Below are 21685 nucleotides of genomic sequence, written 5' to 3' on the forward strand. Positions count from 1 at the left end.
GTACGTTGGTTGACTTCAAAGACGTTAAAGAAATGATAGCAAAATAAAATAAGCTAGCTAGCCAATGGTTGTATTGATTTGTGATGTTTAATTTTTAGGTTTAGAAGTGTTTTAAAAATTTCTCTCTGCATTGATTGCTTAAAGGATTCGGTTTCCAAAAAATGCAGAGAGAATTTTTCAGAATCTGCCAAACTGGAGACACGTATGCTCTCTCTGTTTTACTCTGTGAATTTCCTTTCTCACTGAGGTCTTCCTGCACCCAGCTGTGGGTCTGAACCATCTGTGAAATTTACTTGTAAACTAATGTTAGAGAAAAAAAGAAATAACCTACCCCTGATTTCTCTTAGAATGGAATGAAAATTGCTCATGTTTAATATCATTTGTTTTTTGATTACTGTTTATGTTGTACATGAGAATTTGCCTTATTTTTATATGTGCTGCTGTACATCATGTGTTGATGCCAGCCTTGTGTCCAAGGCGCCCGTTTGGCCTGCAGGGCTCAATGATGCAGTAAATGGATCGAGCAAGTTCTGAAAATGGAAGGACGTATACTGCGCACTGGAGATGGACGCATTTGTATGCTAACTCTGAAGCGTCCTACTCTTTATCCACTTTGAGATGTTGTTAGACGTTTTGTTTCTTTCTTTCTTTTTTTTTTGCTTGAAGAAGATAAAGAGGTGACATGATGGAAGTGTTTAAAATTATGAAGGGAATTAGTCCAGTGGATCGAGACTTGTATTTTAGAATGAGTTCATCAACAACACGGCGACACAATTGGAAACTTGTTAAGGGTAAATTTCATACAAACATTAGGAAGTTTTTCTTTACACAAAAAACAATAGACACTTGGAATAAGCGACCAAGTAGTGTGGTAGACAGTAAGATGTTAGGGACTTTCAAAACTCGACTTGATGTTTTCTTGGAGGAAATAAGTGGATAGGACTGGCGAGCTTTGTTGGGCTGAATGGCCTGTTCTCGTCTACAGTGTTCTAATGTTCCAGATGCTTCTTTGCTCACCTTCTCCATGAGGGCTGATTAGTACTAAGACTGCTGTGTTCTCCATTAGAAAAATTCTTAAGGTAACAACTAACTTTTTAAGCTAACATTTCCATCAGTTTTGAGTATGAATGGTGAGCAGTCATTCCAAGAGGAAAAGAGCTGGAAATTCTATATTCTGGTAAACACAAGTAACTAATGGGGAATATTTTTCCATATTCTAAATGCAGAGCCTTTCAAAATATGATTCAGTCTGTTCATAGTGTAAGATATTTCAAGTGAATGAATTGGCTAGAGTTAGAAGAAAGTATACTTAACATTAAATGAAGTATATGTTAAGTCATCAAACATCTTCTTTTATAAATTCTGCTATGAGTGGGATATAATACTGAAACCTTTCACACAGGCTCCTGTGGTATACATGGAAATGTTTAACAAATGGGATTTTTTTATTCATATTTTTTTTTCCTTTTTGACTATTAAATGTCAAATCCTATCTCATCTATAAGCACAAGGCAGAAACAGAACACCAGCCCTGCTTTGTGCCAGCAGTACAGGCGGCTGAAGTTTGTGTAATGAGGTGGGGATTGGGATTGTTTTGGCACATATTGGACCTTCTAATACTACTTGAGCATCATTTTAAAGCCAAAATATACCTAAACTTTGTTTCTGACGGAGTACACCCCGTTTATGGCCAGAATGATATCATTTATATGTTATAATGTCTCCATCATCTCAAGCTGGTCCCATGAACTCTGCACAGTCTCCACATCTTGATTAAGGGTGCCTTTGACATGAGGAGGATCAGAAGGTTCACACCATGAATATGTGGCCCGAAATAAATCTGTAGGAAGTGTAATGCCATCGAATCATCACGGAACAAAATCCCTAAGGAACACTTTATTGAATCCACTTCTTGAAGAAATCATACTGTTGTGGAGACTGGGTAACTGAATATTCACACATAGTGTGAGTGTGAGGAAATTCTTCTCTGTTGTGCATAGAACACCTTGAACTTTATAGACTCCAGTTATTTTTCATATATTCAAAAAGAGCTCACAGACATAAAGATAAATAAATTCTTCTTTCGTGATTTCAGTAGTCAACTTGACAAAGCATAATGACAGTAAAGCTCAGAATAATGACTTCATTCAACAACAACATTTAGTCAGATTATAAGAATAGCTTGTGCAGTTTGTTCTCCTTTTTGTCTTCTCTTGGTCTTGTCCTGGCTGTCCCAGGGAAGGTCCTCTAACTGAATCACAACTGGTTTATTATTTTCTAATAACCTTAATATACAGTATTTTGAGGTGCAGAGGTGATTGATGTGTAAGGGTCAGGAGAACATTATATGATACCAGTATATGAAATCAGTAGGGCGGCACAGTGGCTCAGTGGTAGCGCTGCTGCCTCACAGTTAGGAGACCCGGGTTTGCTTCCCAGGTCCTCCCTGCGTGGAGTTTGCATGTTCTCCCCGTGTCTGTGCGGGTTTCCTCCGGGTGCTCTGGTTTCCTCCCACAGTCCATAGACTTGCAGGTTAGATGCATGTTAGGTGCAGGTTAGCAGCCCGCTTCTTCTCTTCTTTTGTTGTCATTTTTTCGCATTAAAACTCATTAAAACTGATTAAGTTAGTGTTTGTGTTGCAATTACTTAGTACGTGTTCTTTAATTTTTCACTTAAGCTGGCACTTAAGTCTTCAGTCTGCCTCAAGAATGATTTAAGATATGAAGAGGTAGGGGAAGTGAAGGTGGTAGAGATGAGAACCGTGCCCATTGCCGAGAGTTGATTCAATAATACCACACCAATTATTCGGAATTTGTCCTGCCTCATCATTAGTCCTGGTACACTATCTATCTATCTTATATAGTGCCTTTCCTATCTATCTATCTATCTATCTATCTATCTATCTATCTATCTATCTATCTATCTATCTATCTATCTATCTATCTATCTATCTAAATTATGATCATAATGTTGTATGTTGTAATGTTGTACAAAGAGTATTTTAAGTGACTTACAGTGTATTACACTATGCGTTTAAAAATCAACAGTATCCTCAGTTATTGGTGCAAAAAGCAATTGCTTTGTTACCAGAAAGTGTACCTTTTGAAAGTTTTGCCAAGGTACCACTTTCAGTACTTAGAATCTGTTTTTGTACATTTACTTAGACATTATGATTTGAAAAATCTGTTCTACTCAGCCTAAAATCCAATGCATTAGTTTTGGTTCCATACCGAGTTATTTTTAAGACTTCATTTAATTACTGACAGATCAATAAAGCAATTGATTTTGCGGTATACATGGGGGAATACAAGCATACTTAGGCCTATTTTCGGAGCTTACTGCACAGAAATGGCTCCTACTGCTGGGTCTACAACTTTCTGAATCCTGTCTCATTTATCAAATTCTGACTTATTTAAGCTCCTCTACATTTAAAGACAATAAGCCCTACTCTGTGCAAAACAGTGATTAATCATTAGAACTGCACAACTGATGCTTCAGCGATTTACTCCTTAAGAAATTACTGTAAAATACCCTATTTAGAAATAAATATGAGTTTCAGCACACACATAATCTAAAACAAGAAAGACTAATGTTTATTTGCTTAGTCATGTATAAGTAGGAATAAAATGATAAATAACTTTTGACTTATTGAGGTAATAAAGATTTTCTGAAAATGGATTATACAGTAATTTCAATTTACACTTTTTCATAATAATTTGGCTGTAATTTTAGTGGCCTAATCTGTTTCCTAAACCCAGTTTCCTCATACATGGTCAGGATTGAATGCAATTTAATGACATTGCAATACAACACCATGGCAAGACAAGTACTGTCACAGCCAGGAGGCTGCAAGTGCACCATTACAGAAGTAAATGAAACTTGTACCAAGAGGAACCGTGTGATGTTCTGCCATGATGTTCGATAGATAGATAGATAGATAGATAGATAGATAGTTAGATAGATAGATAGATAGATAGATAGATAGATAGATAGATAGATAGATAGATAGATAGATAGATAAACATAAATCATAACCAAAAGCAATAAACTTTGAAAAGTACAGTAATTGTCTGGAAAACTAATTTGCTTGGACAGGATTATCTGATTTTCACCTGTAAAGGATTATGGCACCTTAAGGCTTACAAATGTCGTGGGGATGCAGGAACACCAGGAGCCACTAAAAAGAACAATATATTTACTTATTTGGCTGTCTCCTGTATCCCAGGTGACTTAAAACATTTATGGTAGAATTGGTGACATTTCTTTTGGTTTTCCAATGGGAGCACAGGCAGATTACGTGACTTGCTCAGCGCTACACTTTCACAGTATTGGAATTTGAACCCAAATCCTCACGGTTTGAAGTCCAAAATCTTAACCACTACAGCAACATAGCAAGCCTACAAATGTGAACTCTCTAACGTAGTGCTAATTGTCAAATTTCACCAAATAATTTTTTGCAGTAAATGACCTCAGTGATATTGTTCACTGAATGTATCCCTAAAACTTCACTGTGAATCCCGCTAGGGCTTTTTTTTCCCCAGTGCCTCCATGATGCTTTACAAAGCCAACATGACATTACAGAGCTGTAGCAGGTAATGTTGGATGGGGATGTCACTATCCGATCTGCACTACATGCTGGTTTCCATCATGCATGTGCAGAAGTTTTACACATGTACACTGTCAACGTCCTCCACCTCACACTTTACTGTAATAGTAATAGTACTAATAGTAATAGTACTGTAACAGTAATAGTAGTAATAGAAGCTCAGAAGACACAGGGAGAGATAAAGGGTGGAGTATTTGTAGACTCAGACATCACACATACTCAGTCATGGTATATAATAACCCACCGAGATGAGACTCGGCACTGCCACTAACGCTGTCATCTCCATCTTTTCCCGCAGTGATGAGAAGGTATTTAACCCGGTTGAACCAACATAAAACCCTAGGCGTCCATAAAAGAGGTGTCCTAACTGGCACGAGCAGTAGGAGACAGAGCTCCACTAGAGAAACTGCACTTCTCTTTACTTAGAATTTCCCCATTAAAGAAATACACACTAACAATTATTATTTTATTTATTTTATGTTTAATTGTCTGCCTCCAGACAATAATATGGATGACCTGGTTGACTTCCCAGTATTTCCTTGCCACTTCTTGAGCTGTCATTCCTACACATGGCCACAGAGTATAATTTTACCTCAGAGTAACGCAGTGGTTAGCACAGCTGTCTCACAGCTGAGGTCACATTTTTGGCCACAATAATCCGTCCAGTTTAGTTGGCCAATGATTAACTACCCGTTAGGGGCACTTAAAGGACCACTGCAACATTATAATCCATTCAGAGCTAGTTCAGTTTCTTCTTCCCCATTGACTTCAATGTATTTCACAGAATTTATGGAAATTCACAAACCTTTTCATGTTTTCACCCAACTCAAGGTGGGGTTTGCTCATCACTACTACTCCCAAGCAGATATACAGCTGCCCCAAACTTGATGTCAGTCCAGGTGAGGACTCAATGTCACCCTTTGAACAGATGCCACTAAGCCTGGCGGTGGGAGGCTAATGGTTGGAGAAGATCTCAACTGGTGGGAGGAACACAGAGAGTCCAGAGTGAGTGACAAAGAGAGATAGATAGATAGCGTAGGCAGGTGGACAAGCCACCCAATGGAGAGCTAGTGGACTAGCCCGTACAGTCGCAGGTATTTATTGTATTCCTTTACTATTTTGGAATTTCACTGCTTGCTTTTTCATACCTTCAAGTTATTATTAGTTAATAGATGTTTTTCCTATTGGTATGTTGTCCTCCTTTCCATAAAATGGAGTTTGGTATCATCTATTCACTTAAATCCTTCAACCTTGGTTCAAGCTACTCTTGTTCATACAACCATAAAAAGATGTCATAAATGGAGGAATGCCAGTTTAACCATCTACTCCAAAGTGGACCAAACTGTGCAGAAGGGGCTATTCTAGGGCTTCCTAGAGTGACAATAAACCACATCAAAGGTATTAGATTTGATTTTAGGAGTCGAGTAACTTGTTTGTTTTATTACTGTGCAGTGGGATGAGGTCATAGGTCCATGTTCTGTGATAAGACCACCTCAAGCAGGTGAGAGTTAGCAAGTCATGATTTCAAATGAAGAATTACATAACTGCAAATGAGTACAAAGAAAACTAGAAGACGTTGTTAAGAATTACATTATTAATTTTGTGGCCTGTAAGGGGGCATTGCAGAGCCCGAAACCCCAAAGCACAACTTCACCACACAAGTGACAGGTTCAGATCAATCATTTATTACAAGTGTTACCTTGACAAAAGGCCTCTTTTCAATAGTAAGGAACACAACACAATTCGTTTTCCTTTCTCCTTTCTCCCCAATGCCTCCCAAGCAGTCTCCTCCTCTTCCTCCTCCTCCTCCTGACTCTAGCTCTGGGTGAAGTGGAGCCACTTATTTTAATAGCGGACCCAGGGAGTATACCATCATATTGCATTCCGGAAGCTTCGCCAGGTCAAGGGGGGACATCCCTGTGAAAGGAGAGTCTGCCTCCAGTAGCTCCCCCAAGAGGCATCCAATCACCCCAACAGTGTACTGGGGAAGCCGTCTATCTCTGTCCATCCTTGTAACGGCCTCCCAAATAGGAAAGTCACAACTAATCAACATGGCCGCCCACATCCTTAAATTTAAGGGGCATCCTCGTCCGGTGAGGAACCAATCATCCTAGCCAGAATGCTAGCTAGCCCATGAAGCCCATTACTTAGTAAATATTTCAGTTGTCTTTAAAATCTTAAGCTTATTTAGGAATCTCCATTGCTTATGTTAGACTTTACATAACATACCACAATGCAATCGATTTCTTTTAATAATAAATTTATGATTCAGCATGTCTGCTGTAGAAGTACTGTAAGAACAAAGGATCTAATATGTTAAAAGCAAAGAAAAGCAGCTCACCTAGTAACCACCACTAAATATTGTCTTTCCAGATACATCTGGGAGAAGGAGCAGGTGTAAGAGAAACATGGACTCGGACAAAGTAAAAAAGAGCTGCTTTACATGAGAAAGATTTCTTGTTTTAAATAAAAAAAAAAATCTTTGAGTTATTACAGACAGCTCTAGCAGCTGTGCAAGCTAAATTCAGAAATAAGTTCAATTTTCTGTCTAATATTCTGCAGTGGTTTATTTTGGCATTTGGAATTGTTACATTTTGAGAGTGCTTGGCTTCACACTAATCTCCTTACAAATCAATGGCGAACCTTAAGGTCTGGTCTTTAAACATAACGACGCACATTTTCAATGTTATTTCAGGAAAATAATAATTGATCCTGCTGCCTCTTTCGCTAAAGACTAAAAAGAACTGTTTATCTAACCTTGGTTCTCTTGAAATATTTTTGGAGTGTAAGTTTGGACATATACTGTAATTTCCCATCAGTCTCGTTAATTCTGCTTGCACACTCACCAATTGTTCCTCCAACCATAAGTAGTTAGACAGACGTGAACCTCTGCTTGTCACCCCTTGACTTGATTTAGCCAATTTGCACAGGGACTTTCAAAAAGTTTCCGCGCTTTCTTATTTTCGAGTAGTAATTGGGCATTAAAAAGTTGGTATGACGCTGGGAAAATTGCATCGCAAACGAAGGTGACTATGCAGAAAAGTGATGTCATTTGTGTTTGAAATTCTTAATAAATAGAGTTAGAAAAAAGTGGTGAAACCTTTTAAATGTTCCTTGTTCAACATCAATTTTATTCACAGTACAATAGGAATGGAGAAGCAGAGATGTAGCAACTCCACACTATACAATCCATCCTGTAAATTCTACATATATAATGCGATAAAATATCCAATGTCCGTGCCTGGGTGTAATGTCGTACTGTGTCCACAAAAGGGCAGGACTGTCAGATGACCAAAGACAAGTGGGTGCCGTAAGGCAGGGAACCATGCAGTGAACATTCACGCGTCACGTTGTCCAGTGTCCCCAACAGGCAGGGCTGGAATGTCTGACAATGACAGACAACAAAAGCACAAATCAAAAGCGATGTGAGGCATATCTACTGGACAGGGGTTCACAAATACATCAGGCTAATGAAATAGACGGACTTTCCATTGTACCACTAAGCCCATTTTAATAAATGGGTGCTTTGTGATGCTAGTAAGTATATAAATTGAAGAGAACAAACTGTGAGCAACACCCACCTGCAATGAGATGCACTGCATTGATGTCGTTATAGTGTTTGCATATTGTACTGCATAACATCTTTCATGAAATATGAACAAGCAGTGAGGTGTTGCTAGAAGACAGTGCCATGACAAAAAGGTTACCAACTACATTTGCTCTTCCTTATACAGGAAGCTGCTGGACTGTAAAACACAAAGCTTTTGGTTCAACACTTATGATTCTAAATAAGATAGATAGATAGATAGATAGATAGATAGATAGATAGATAGATAGATAGATAGAAAAGGCACTATAAGATGATAGATAGATAGATAGATAGATAGATAGATAGATAGATAGATAGATAGATAGATAGATAGATAGAAAGATAGATAGATAGATAGATAGATAGATAGATAAGTCAGGATTAAACAGGGTTTATCTACCTAAAGACCAGATTGTATAAAATTCAAAAAGGCAATAAGTGTGCAAGCTTACTTAAGGATAAACAAAAATCAAAACCAAAAGCAACAATCTTTGAAAAGTAATTGCCTGGAAAACTAGTTTTCTCACGGTACAAAAAAGGGTGTTTCTGTTATTATAAACTGATATAAGGGTGGTGTCATTTGCTTTTCTTATTTTACATATACTGTGATAAAACATGTACTTAAGAATATTTTTTTTAAGTTTACCAGGTCAGATTCAGTAATAGTGCTTAAGAAAAGTGTGTTGTACTATTTGTGTGTTCTATATAGAGAATGCCAGATCAGAATAAGTACAAAATAAGAAATATAGATCTCTATATTTCAGTTGTAGATATACAAGCACATAAAAACGTATGGCCTATCCCATGGGCTACAATGAGAAGCCGTTTTGTAGACGTTTCAAAGGCATAAGTCACTCCTAAACATGACTGGTTAAAGAACACGATAGGGGTGCTAGCCCGTACACTATGACGTCCCATTGGCCGAGGCCCAAGATGTACATCAAGAAGGCACAGGACCACATATATTTAGGCTAATAGAGAAGCTTAGGATTCTTTCCTGTTTCATCCATCCAGAGACCATGCCGGATAAGAGCCACAGTATTGGATTCCTAGATTATCCATCCAGGTTGTATTGGTGTTATTTGTGTCACACTCATTTTGCTTCTGTTTTGGAAAAATTTAGAAACCTCATGTTAAAGAATGTTAATATGCAATTCAAGTTTAGACCTTCTCACCTAGCTATCACCCTTCGGTTCTCTGTTTTGTCACCTGAGGTTATAAATATAGAGTAAGAGAAAGTAAACCATCAACTTTGACAATGACGTAAGTTTTTGTGACAGATTAGAGAGTGTAAACATACAAGGACTATGCTGAGGATCTGTTATACTCTCTTCAGGTCTACATCAAAAGAGTCTGAAAGTGAGAATAGGGTCACCCCAGGACCCTTCCATGGTAAATCAATAAACAAAGTGCATATAATTACTGATCATGTGATCGACCTTTAAATAAAATCCCTGGCAATACCTTGTGATCACATTCCTGGTAACGTCACACTCATGCACATAGGACACATACTCCAAGTGACGCATGATGTTATGTTACAAATTTCCAAAATGGTGCCACTTTATGATGTCACCAACATGCTAAAGTAAATAAAGGTTTAAAGTATACAAAATATAAAAGGTTGAAACAAAGGAGCACAACCTTACAGTTTATGATGTAACCATGACAGATACATTGAAAGGCAGACAGATCCTTACCTGTGGTGTGACCCTGCCTGTCATTTGAGTGCTGTGTGAGGTCGATGGTTCTATCAATCTGAAACATTTTTAAGTCTTCTTCATCTAAGGCAATATCCCCCCAAAAGACAGCTGAAAAAACAAGAACAAAGATGTCATCATTAACAAAACCATATCGAATGTGAACAAATCACCAAGGCTTTGACGTCTGTCTAAAAAACTGTTTTTCCATACTATGCTATAGCTGGCTGACACTACATTCAGGTGTCATCATGTTTGATATTTATGATGTCAGAATAATATTCTTTATTCGTTTCAAATGCATTTGAATTACCAACAAGCAAAATTATATTACACTTGCAAAAGATACTTAAAAAACTGCTTGCACCTTTATATTTGATAATAAGGTAGAAAGAAAACTCAGATCATAGCATTTGACTTTGACGTTCAGCCACAACTATCCATCCATCCATCCATTATCCAACCCGCTATATCCCAACTACAGGGTCATGGGAGTCTGCCAGAGCCAATCCCAGCCAACACAGGGCGCAAGGCAGGAAACAAACCCCGGGCTGGGCGCCAGCCCACCGCAGGCCACAACTAATAGACCAAAAATCTGCCCACCTTTGCTACAACTGGTGATTAAGAAAGTAGGAGTGTGGATCTTCGTGGTCTTCAGTCTTTGATTATGAACACAGCAGCCCTGCTGTAAACATTGCACTACTGCTTTATGGGTGGTAGTAGTTCTGTCTCATTCAAACACACAGGAGCAAGGCAAAGCACCAAAACTGTGAGTCAAAGACTGGATACAAAAAAGCCGGCAAAATATTGTAAAACATAAGAACACTAGGAAAGTTTGACAAATATTCTAAATGTTCTAATTGAGCGCCTTCTTTTATTCCTCTTGTCCTTCCCAACAGGTGAGTCACATAACAATAAACTCTTTAAGAGGAGCCAGAGATAGATTGAGACCAAAGCTCCAACCAAAAATGACAGTATGCATGTTCAAATAAAAAAAAAACACAAATTAATATTCAGAAAACATAATGCTGAGCAACCAAGGACTTTAGCAGTGACAATGGCAACAGAAAAATAAACACTACATGGATCTAGAAGCCCTGTCAGGTCCTATGATTGAAAAAAACAAGTCATTCCCTCATTTGCCCCCCTTCATGGAAGAAAATCATATTTTAACATAGCAGACATAGAAGAGTTGCTTTCCATGGCATTTGTTGTGTTGTATCTTTGTATACATTCCTTTTTCTGCATAAATTTCCAAAAGGCAAGTCAATTGCCTATTGCTATTGCAATTAATCCCGTTACCAGCAGTGCTACAGCCCCTTGAAAGATTTTTTTGCTGATGTGCAAGTGCTGTAGGCAAACGTCTATCCCATAGGAATGAAAAATCATAAAGACATCTCCTAATTATCTTTTTCGGTTTTCCTACACAACAACGAGATCAGAAAGAAATAAAATAGAGACATGTCCTTTTGTCTCATGCTTTTCAGGTTTTACTTCAGAGAAAAAAAATATCCTGGTAGTCTTAAATATGTCTCCTCTTCAGTTTGAGGAGAGATCTCAGCAAAGTTTGTAGAGCTGGTTAAGTTTGCTGATGATACCAAGATAGGTGGATTAGTAGATAATCTGGAATCTATTATGTCATTACAGAAGGACTTGGATAGCAGACAGGCTTGGGCAGATTTGTGGTATATGAAATTTAATGTCAGTAAATGTAAAGTATTACATATAGGAGGTAAAAATGTTAAGGTTTGAATACACAATGGGCGGTCGGAAAATCGAGAGACAACCTTATTAGAAGGATTTAGGAGTCGTTGTGGACTTTAAGCTATCGACTTCCAGACAGTGTTCAGAAGCCATTAAGAAAGCAAACAGAATGTCAGGTTATATAGCACGGTGTGTGGAGTACAAGTCACAGGAGGTTCCGCTCAAGCTTTATAACACACTGGTGAGGCCTCATCTGGAGTCCTGTGTGCAGTTTTAGTCTCAGGGCTACAAAAAGGACATAGCAGCGCTAAAAAAGGTCCAGAGAATAGCCATTGGGCTGATTCAGTTGCAACAGGGGATGAATTATGAGGAAAGATTAAAAGAGCTGAGCCTTTACAGTTTAAAATGAGATTAAGAGGAGACATGACTGAAGTGTTTCAAATTATGAAGGAAATTAGTCCAGTGGATCGAGACAGTGACTTTAAAATGAGCTTATCAAGAACACAGGGACACAGTTGGAAACTTGTTAAAGGTACAAGCATTAGGAAGGTTTTCTTTACACACAGAACGATAGACACTTGGAATAAGCGATCAAGTAGTGTGGTAGACAGTAAGACTTTAGGGACTTTCAAAACTCGACTTCATATTTTTTGGAAGAAATAAGTGGATAGGACTAGCAAGCTTTTTTTGGGCGGAATGGCTCTGTTCTGATCTAGACTGTTGTAATGTTCTAAAGCCACATGATGGACTCAGATTCTCCAAGTAGTTTCTTGACACTTTATTTGCAGTTTGAAAGTATTTTCATTGTGTGTTCGGTAATAGATGGTGAAATATATGTACAGTTGTTTGTGGTAATAAAACACTTACTGTAACTATGATTACAAAACTGTAGTCCTTGCTTCAACTATTAGCTGCTCTAATTTATATTGCTGTTCTCCAATTAGATCAAACTCAATTGACAAGAAAAGACAGGTATAGTGGTAAAGACTTTTAAAGTTCAAACCTTGAGGTTTTGGGTTTAAATCCCACTACTGACACCATATGACCACGAGAAAGTAATTTCATCTGCCTGTGCTCCAACTGGAAAACTCAAAAGAAATGCAACCAGTTGAATCTCATATGTTGTAAGACATCCTAGATAAAAGCTTCAGTCCAATAATAAATAGAAAACATGATGTCTTGAAAGAGATCTCACAAAATATAAAATGATTTTCCAACCAAATTCTCAGTTTTGAGTCCTTTTACCTCAGTTGTATCTCATGTCTCCTTTTTTGAGTAAAGCTACTTCTCCTAAGGAATTGTAGGAGAAATATCTGTGGAAAGGTTGATTCTTAAATGAGACTCTCTATTAAGACTCATAAGTCATCAAGACTCATCAACCTTTGAGCAGTAACATTTTCCGATAGGATGTCATATGCATTTCAGGTCATTTTAGTGTGGATGGTAATACTTTCATAAATAATGTGAAAACAGTAGTGTGGACCAAGATTGTTTTTGTTTCAAAATGAAAACTGAGTAGTGTGGACGTAGCCAAATTCTCTCTTTTATATCTGGTTGACGTCTACCTTTTGCCTTGAAGACCAAAGCAATTAGCATATTATTCTAATTTATTTCATTGTTTTTTCTCTTGCTTGTTTTTTTTTATTTTATTAGGTTAATTGTTCTTAGGGTCAGGAGAGTCTAGTTTAAAAGCCCTCAGGTTTTGTGGTCATTATGGCCACTGTTAACTGATGTCTGGACATCTTTGTAAAAGAGAGTGCCCTGAGGGATTTTTAAATGGTAGAAGACCCAGAGATTGTGATATATTAACAAGTCAATCACACACATACTTTACTCAGCTAACTTGTTTATTATATCCAAGCAGGAAAACACTTCTCATCTTCCTTCAGTTTACTCATTTGCACCTGTAGAACTTTCTACCTAGGCAAGCATTTTAGTACAATATAAACATATCATACCATAATAGAAATCAGAGATGAAGTTACCGGTAGGGGCAGACAAAACGGTCAGGCAAAACGGTCTGAACACAGAGAAAAGGAAAAGGTAGCTAAATGACTAATCCCAATAATCAGCGAATCATAACAAAATTAAAACATACAACGTCAGAACACTAAATTCTTCCTGGAAGTACTTTTTATCTACCTCTAACACGAAGGAAGACAGAAAGAGTGGTAAAGAGATCCAAATAGAGGATACTTTGAGATGCACGCCATTAGCTCAAGTTATAATGACATGATGATATCACATGCACGTCAAGATCTGCTCATGTGACTAGCAACCATAGATTATTACTATAAATATAATGGCCTTAAGGGAACAACACAAAATGACAGCACCCACAAAATAAAATACTACCGGAAAAAAATACATAATGATAAAACTAATATATACAAAAATGAAAATACATACTCCCATTTGTAGCTAAATAATTTATCACCTAAAGGCTAGTTATGACACATTTCTATTAGGATTCTGAGGTGTGGGCTCCTACAGAGAATTCTTGCAGATTATTTTCCATTGTTAAGCAAATAGCTATTGAAGTGGCCTTGTCATAACATAACTGATGGCTCTTTAACATGGGGTCGTGGTAATGCCGGCATCCAGGTTTTCTTGAAACTTTAACACATATCTTAACTACGTAATTACAGAAGGGAACTTTAGGATGTTGGTTTGGTTTCCTGACCTACGTGTTTGCTTTGTGTATTGGTCTACCAAAATTTCATGGAATTATGAAAAAAAACAAACTTTATTATACTGTATAACTGATAGCAATTTCCTTTTAGTCACCTCCAAAATAGTCTCAGTCAGATACAATACCCAACACGTCACGTGTTCTTAGAAACATCACATGTTCTCATTTTTTGTTACCACATTTAAAGACTCAGGGATCCATTTCCTAGATTTCTTCCATGGTAGCAACCTTTCTTTCCTTCATTTTCAGTTTTGACTTTGGAAACACAAAGAAGTCACGGGGATCAAGATCACATGTATATGTAAGAAGCAAAGCAACAACTACATTGTTTTTGGTCAAAAGTCTTCGACTGACAGCGCGGTGTTGTACGGGCACACAGTTGTGGTGCAAACTCCAGTTTTGGATGCACCACTTCACTAGAGATTTTTTTCTAGAAAATGGCTCAGCAATGTTGCTGATCAACAGTCTGTCCACAGGGAAGAAGCTCTTTATGAACAATTAAGCTGATATCATATAACTTGATCAACATTGTCTCTTGAATATCTGCTTGAAGAAAAAACACCCACTCAAGTCACCTATGCAACTGTAGAATAAACGACGGAGATACGCACTCGATCAGCTTAACACAATGCTACTCGACGGACTGATTACTGAGACTGCTTACACGTGACACCTAGTGGCACATTCGATAACAACACTCTACTACTGTGCTGTTGACAGATTCCAGGAATTTTGGGTGACCTCTTGTATGCTAAGACCTTTTCACTTCTGGGTTCAGGCATTGCCTGTTATGATCGCCTTTTATCTTGTCCTCTTGATGCCCACCTTTCTTGGATCTTCATCTTCTCTTATGTGTTTCCTTTGTGTTTAGCACATGTGTGGCCTTCTGACATTTGTGTTATTTAAATTGTGGATTAAGATTAGTGATTTGTTAGGATTTTGAGCATTTTGGATTATGAATTCTGGTTTTGAATTATTAATTGTTCCCTGATTTATGTTCTTTGTTATTCACTGTACTTCTGGTTAAATCTTGACATATTATTGGGTTACATTTAATTCTTTTATTTCATTTATTATTTTGTATTTTAAATTAGTTTTTTTAACCATTTTAATTCTTAAATTAAAATAAGGTAAGTTATTAAACCTTCAAGTTGTTTCGGTGGATTTGGCCTTCCAGTGTGGGATTCATTCACAACATACAGAAAACTTTCTTTTGGGGAACATGGAGTCTGACTTAGGAATCCTGATATTCAAAACAGATAAGGGCTTACATAATTTGGAACTGACCAGACACAGTGAAGTTTCCACATTTAAAATCTGGAATAAACTTTAGCATTGTTTGGAATATTTGTACTGGCAACTGCTTATTTACTTTTACTGTGATGATGACTTTACTTTGATACAGAAGTAAAATGTGTTTTCATGATTTTCTTCATACTGTTTTCTCTTCTAAAGCTGTTTAGTATTAAGTATATGAAAATTGGATCTAATTTTAAAGATGCAAAAATTCACTTGATTAGTTCCAAAATATAATATATCCTCTACTCACGACCATGTTCTGAATTACAATACCAAAAACTATAGAGATGCATCCTCTCAAAGCATAACATACTTCCAATGGCTGGTCAGTATTAGATCTCTGCTCCAGACATGTTTTCCTTCCCATTACCAGTCTGTGAGATCTACTTCCCCTTTATAGTTATTATCTCCACTCCAAACATGCAAGAAATGTCCCACCCTTAAAAGGGCAATGAATGTGTTTACATGCACTTAACTAGCCCAGTTATAGAAGTCTGGTTTCTAAAATGCCATGGAAATCCTTATTCTGGTCAGAGACACCAGCTTATTGAATCATGAGAAAGCAGGTTAACACACATCAAGATCATTGTGGACTGCAAGCGATTACACAGTAACAACACACTGGTGGTCATGGGTACAAACAGTACTGTAGTAACCATCATATTACCCTGAAGATAGATTGAGCCAGATGGGTGATTGACAGCAAAACATCACACAGGTATGTTGAGCATTGCATTCCATGAACCCCTGGAACATCTGCTTTGCACCATACAAGTCCCTGAAGGTTCACTGTTTATGTAAATAGAGCCTTGCAGAAAGTAAGGGGTTTCACAAACTCGACAAAATCCACAAAAAGGTTTGGGGCAGCCACACATATATTGTTTCCTGGTTGCAAATTGAAATGAAAAATTGTACAAAAGTGTACAGGTTGGATATAAATTAAAGAGATGTCATGCTCCAACTTTATAATGAACTGGTAAGACCACATCAAGAGTCCTGTGTGCAGTTCTGGTCACCACAGTACAATAAAGACATAACAGCACTTAAAGCTGTGCAGAGGAGCCTAGCCGAGTGCAACCCAGGACTTGAGGACACGTCCGACTGTGACAGACTCAGAGAATTAAACCTGTTTATTCTCAAGCAGAGCAGACTGCGTGGGGACTTCATCCAGGTCTTTAAAATCCTCAAAGACACTGATAAAGGACAACCAGCAGAATTCTTTCAGCCTAACAGTGAATCACGTACTTGAGGACACCAAAGGAAATTCAGGGGAAATGCACTTCATTATGCAAAGAGTTGTGGCAGTCTGGAACAAACTACCGAGACATGGAGTTGAAGCAGAAACCTCAACAACCTTTAAGAAGGATTTAAATGAGATGTTGGGGAGATCTTAGCTATTAGTTAAACAAACAAGCTGTATGGACAGAATGGCCTTCCCTTGTATGTCAAATTTCTTATGTTCTTATGTTTTAACATACATAGACCAAAAGATGCAAGATGATGCAGATTGTTACAAAGTTGAACGTAGCAGATTAGAACAATTACAAAACAATCTGACTAAAGTCCAATGTGGCAGTGAAACAGTTAAGGGCATGAGAGGTATGGGAAAAAACACTGTGATGCCATCCTCTACCCTTGGTGCCCTAAGCGCAGTGCCCCACTTCCCTTGGTGCCCTAAGCATAGTGCTTATTTTTCTTAATAGTTAATCCAGGGCTGTGGCACTGTGTGTTCATTTTATGTGAGGACTGACCCTGCTCCTACAAGTGCATAAGATCCAGATTTGTAAGGTCTGTTGATATGGTCACAAAACACAATGAAATAAAGCAAGTCTATCAAAGGAACTACAAAAATGCAGATTATGTTTACTTTTTAAGCACTCAGCCTAATCCTCATGTCTGATTAAGATGCTTATCAATGGCTGCCTTCAAGCACAGCCAAGAAATTTATTACAGGAGCCTTCTTTCTCCAAAGTGAATCAAAACTTGTATGCTTCTGGTTACAAGCCAAATATTTACAGTTAAAGAAATGGCAGAAACATTGTTTGTAATAAGGGGAAATTAATTTAACACTTATTAGGATAAATATACAAGATATTTTCTGTTGCCAAAAAATATTTTCATACCGATTCCTTGAGAACAGTGCCACATACTGAAACACAAATTTCATCCTAAATATGGTGCAGCAGGATGGCATGGCAGGTAGTGCTGCCTCCTCACAGCAGAGTGAAAGACTTGGAGATGACAGCACAGTGAGGGATGAGTTAGTGGACAAGGAAAATGGGTGATAAGCTAGTGACAAGACAAAACACTAAGATGAGAATTGGAATCCAGAGGACAATCAAAGGGTCCTAACACTAAAGCCTTCTTGGTGGTGTGTTTTAGCTACCTACTACACCAGAAGGAAAATGAAAAAAGATTTGAGGAAAAGGTTCTTAGATCCAAAGAGAGGATGCAGGAAGAGGCACACTTTTATTTCAAATATGAAGAAGTGAGGATGTCACATGAATGAGAACATCTAAACCCGCGACCAGCAACCAGACACCATTGACGACAATAAGAAAAGATGGCTACAATCATCAGAAACCACTCAAGATAGTGGTACCCAGGAAAGAAAACTGACATCAACCCTGAAAAAAACTTTAAAATAACTATAATTAAAGCTACTACTAACTAATAGTGTATGGGTTTAGTCTTAGAGATCAGGTGAGAAACACAGACATCCAGGAGCAGGTCAAAGAGCAGCTGCCCCTCCACATCAAAAGGAGACAGTTAAGGTGGACTTGACATCTGATTAGGATGCCTCTTGGGCGCCCCCCTGCTGTGGTGTTCTGGTTAGGGTAGTCTTTGTGTTTGGAACGTTCTCTTTATGGTACGTCTTATTTTTTCTTTAAGTCAACTGGGAAGGAGACCTCTGGGCAGACCTGTGACATGCTGGAGAAATTATAACTCTCAGCTGGCCTGGGAACGCCTCAATGTTACCCCAAAAGAGTTCGAGGAGGGGAGAGGAACATCTGGGCACCCTTGCTTAGACTGCTGCCCCTGTGCCCGGAAACCCAGATAAGCAGTAAAATATGGATGGATGGATGGACACCAGTGAATGACTGTGACAGAGTGTGGTTCAGTTTCTGGTTAGGGCCGTCTTTGAGGTTTGGGTGTTCTCTGTATGGTACCTCTTTTTATTTTTTTTAGGTCACGAACATGCACTTAGGTTACTTGCCCTCTTAATTTGGGCCTTGGCTAAGTATGGAGAGCTGGATGTGTACATTGACATTCTTTCTTATTTTTTCATGTATATCTGCCTTGTACTGATGCTGGCAGGTGTTTCAGTTTTGTGGGCCCTCAAGGAATCTCAAAGAATAAAAGAGACAGAAGGCGGCGAAACAAGAAATGTTAGACCAGATAGAGCCTGTGTTTTGTCAAAGAAGCCACCAATAGGAGTAATACGGGTAAAGCACATGGTACTGGATCTTGTGTGTTTAGTTAATAGTAGCTAGTCTGCTGGCACTAGATTAACAGGAGGGGTAGGCTGAAGGACGGGAGAGAACCACTACTGCATATAAAAGATTATATGCAAGCTTTCAAGGCAACTCTCGAACTCTCTTTCAAGCTTGCATATTGTAAGATTTTTAGTTGGCCAATCAAAGGTGTCATTTTGCTTGCCTTTTCTCTACATTCATAATGGCTAACACGGTACAACACCCTAGTACTGGAAAAAGTAGAATACATCGACCACAGGACAAAGCATTCCTGTGATACTGTGCTTTTGAAATGAAGACAGGACTCTTGACCAATAAATGATTGGGAGAGGCGGGTTATAAATTGACATTAAGAAATTTTAACAGCAGTTATTACAAGCTATTTGAAGTAACATATAAAAAATATGCTTTTTTGCATGAAGTACTCCTTTAACGTCTTCTTACTCATTCATGTCTTTTTGGTTTTGATGTTTGAAATATTGATCTCCTGGTTATGACCTTTCATAGCCCTTTTGTTTTCGTCTCTTCGCCTGATCCTTTTTCCTTGTGCTATTTTTTTCCAATTTAGCAGAATTGTTCATAATTAACTGGACCTGAGTAAGGTGCGTGGGGGTGTGTGCAGAAAAGTGCGTCCTGTTATGTCTTTATAAAATGAGTGATCAAATTTCAGAATGATAATTTTCTCATTCAGTAAATAATTTCAGCATTTAAATCTCATATTATAACGGAGCCATGTGGTGTTATGGGTCCACAGCTCGTTGAGCAAAGGCCATTCATTTTAAATAATCACCGCACCCGAGGCGGCTTCGTGAGGGCGATGTTGTAGCGAGCAGCGGGGCAGTCGTCGATGTGGGCGTTTCTCACCGTGTGCACAGGTGAGGAACTGCCCACATTCGTGATTGCTCCCGTGGCTAATGCTACAGCTGTGATGGCCCCTCACGTTTTAAAAAGAAGCGCGAGTCGGTTGTGGAGAGGGAGGTAAAAAAAAGGAGATGAGGAAAGAGGACGGAGGTTACAGGGAGCGAGGAAGCAGGCGGTGCGTGAGTGTGGTGAGCGCGTGATCGAGCGCTCGTGGGCAGCTGCGAGGAAGCTGGGTGTTAGGCCGACACCCAGGTGTTTGAGTTTAGGTTGCTCCCGCTGAGTGACCAGGTAGCGGGAGTGCCTAGAGGAAAGCGACGCGCCGCAGAAGGCCGTGGAAAGGCAGCGGAAGTCGGGAGGCTTGGTGGTGGAGTCCCCAATGTGTGCGTCCTGGTCATTGGTGGACATCAAGTCTCGGGGACTGGGATGAGTGCCATACCGGAGCCAGGGATCGGGAGGTCTCCAGTCTCGCGTGTGTTGTAGGAGGGCAGCTGCAGAGAGCGTCTTGCCTGCTGCTTGGCCCAAACGGGATAAGCAGGTGAGACGCTAATAAACGATGCACCGGATTTGTTATTGTTTTAAAGATTGCTTCCATAAGAAGATTTTTAACCTCGTTTTAAAAGGATTGTTTTTTTTTATTGTTGTTTTAACCTCCACGTTCTTTTAATGGATTATTTATTTAAAGAACTTTGAAAATGCACTATTTATGGAACACTTGTTTTGATAGACAATTTTTAATAAAAGCACTGTTTTGCACTTTTTACCTTCCCCTTGCTGGAATTATTTGCCTCCACTGACTAGCTCACTCGGTTTCATTATCGACGGTGTTGGGTTCAAGGGTTCCCAAACAGCCATGGGAGCGTGGAGCCAGAACCCACATCGTCACAAGCCAATCCTGGATGACGCACCTTTCATCCAATGCTACCGGCATCAGCTCTGGATGTCATGAGCCTGAAGAGAAGTAAGTGGACTTGAAAATGTTACGTTATATTAAAAAAAACAACAACAAATAGTCTGTTAAACAGAAACAGTACCAAGACACCAAATGCTAACGGTCAGCAATGAAGTTAGTCAGTCAGTCATTCTCTAACCCGCTTAGTCCTGAACAGGGTCACGGGGTTCTGCTGGAGCCTAACCCAGCAAGTGGTTAATCCTTTTCTGTGCTCTGACAGGTTTATTATTATAGACTGGCTAAAAGGCAGCCTGAAGGGTACTGCTCTTTGGCCTGATACTACAGGTTGTGAGAATGGTGGGGCTGAGCGGCGTTCCTGATGTTTCTAACTCATATACATCAAAGGTCACTCTCTTGGAGCCTGATGATCAAAGTATGCATCGACTTAGTAGGAATTTCTGTTCATCCTGACCCATTTTTTTGTAATATGAAGGTGGACACAGCCAGCCATTCATTTTCCAGTCTTCCAATTCTGTGAATAGGCACAGTGAAGGGAAATCCCCAACGAACTGAAGTGAGGGTCATACTGTGTATTATCTGTTGCTTTATGTGTGCTGTGTTCTATAATATTATCTTAATTAAAGGTAACCACAAAATGATCATTAATCCCCCCCCCCCCCTTTCTGTTATTTCTAATATGCCATTCCAGGGCATGACAGAAATTGCATCTCTTGAAGAATTCAGAAGGAGACTTCCTTAGACATTCAGCCCCAGGTACCTTTCGACATGTAAAAATAGAAAGGGTGGAAAGACAGACGCTATGAGAATCCGCCGTTAGGCAAAAAACCAGACAGGCAGAGAGATGAAGT

General features: G+C 38.8%; 1 protein-coding gene across 4 annotated transcripts in view; it reads right to left on the reverse strand.

Annotated features, from left to right (window-relative positions):
* tll1 (tolloid-like 1) overlaps positions 1-21685 on the reverse strand; it is a 322342-nt gene that overhangs the window by 152378 nt on the left and 148279 nt on the right. For all 4 annotated transcript variants that reach the window (XM_039759616.1, XM_039759617.1, XM_039759620.1 and 1 more), the window contains one exon: positions 9896-10006. In XM_039759616.1, the coding sequence (XP_039615550.1) occupies positions 9896-10006 (111 nt within the window). The remainder of the gene's footprint in view (positions 1-9895; positions 10007-21685) is intronic.

Source organism: Polypterus senegalus, chromosome 7, assembly GCF_016835505.1.
Source record: "Polypterus senegalus isolate Bchr_013 chromosome 7, ASM1683550v1, whole genome shotgun sequence".
In the NCBI taxonomy this organism is placed as follows: domain Eukaryota; kingdom Metazoa; phylum Chordata; class Cladistia; order Polypteriformes; family Polypteridae; genus Polypterus; species Polypterus senegalus.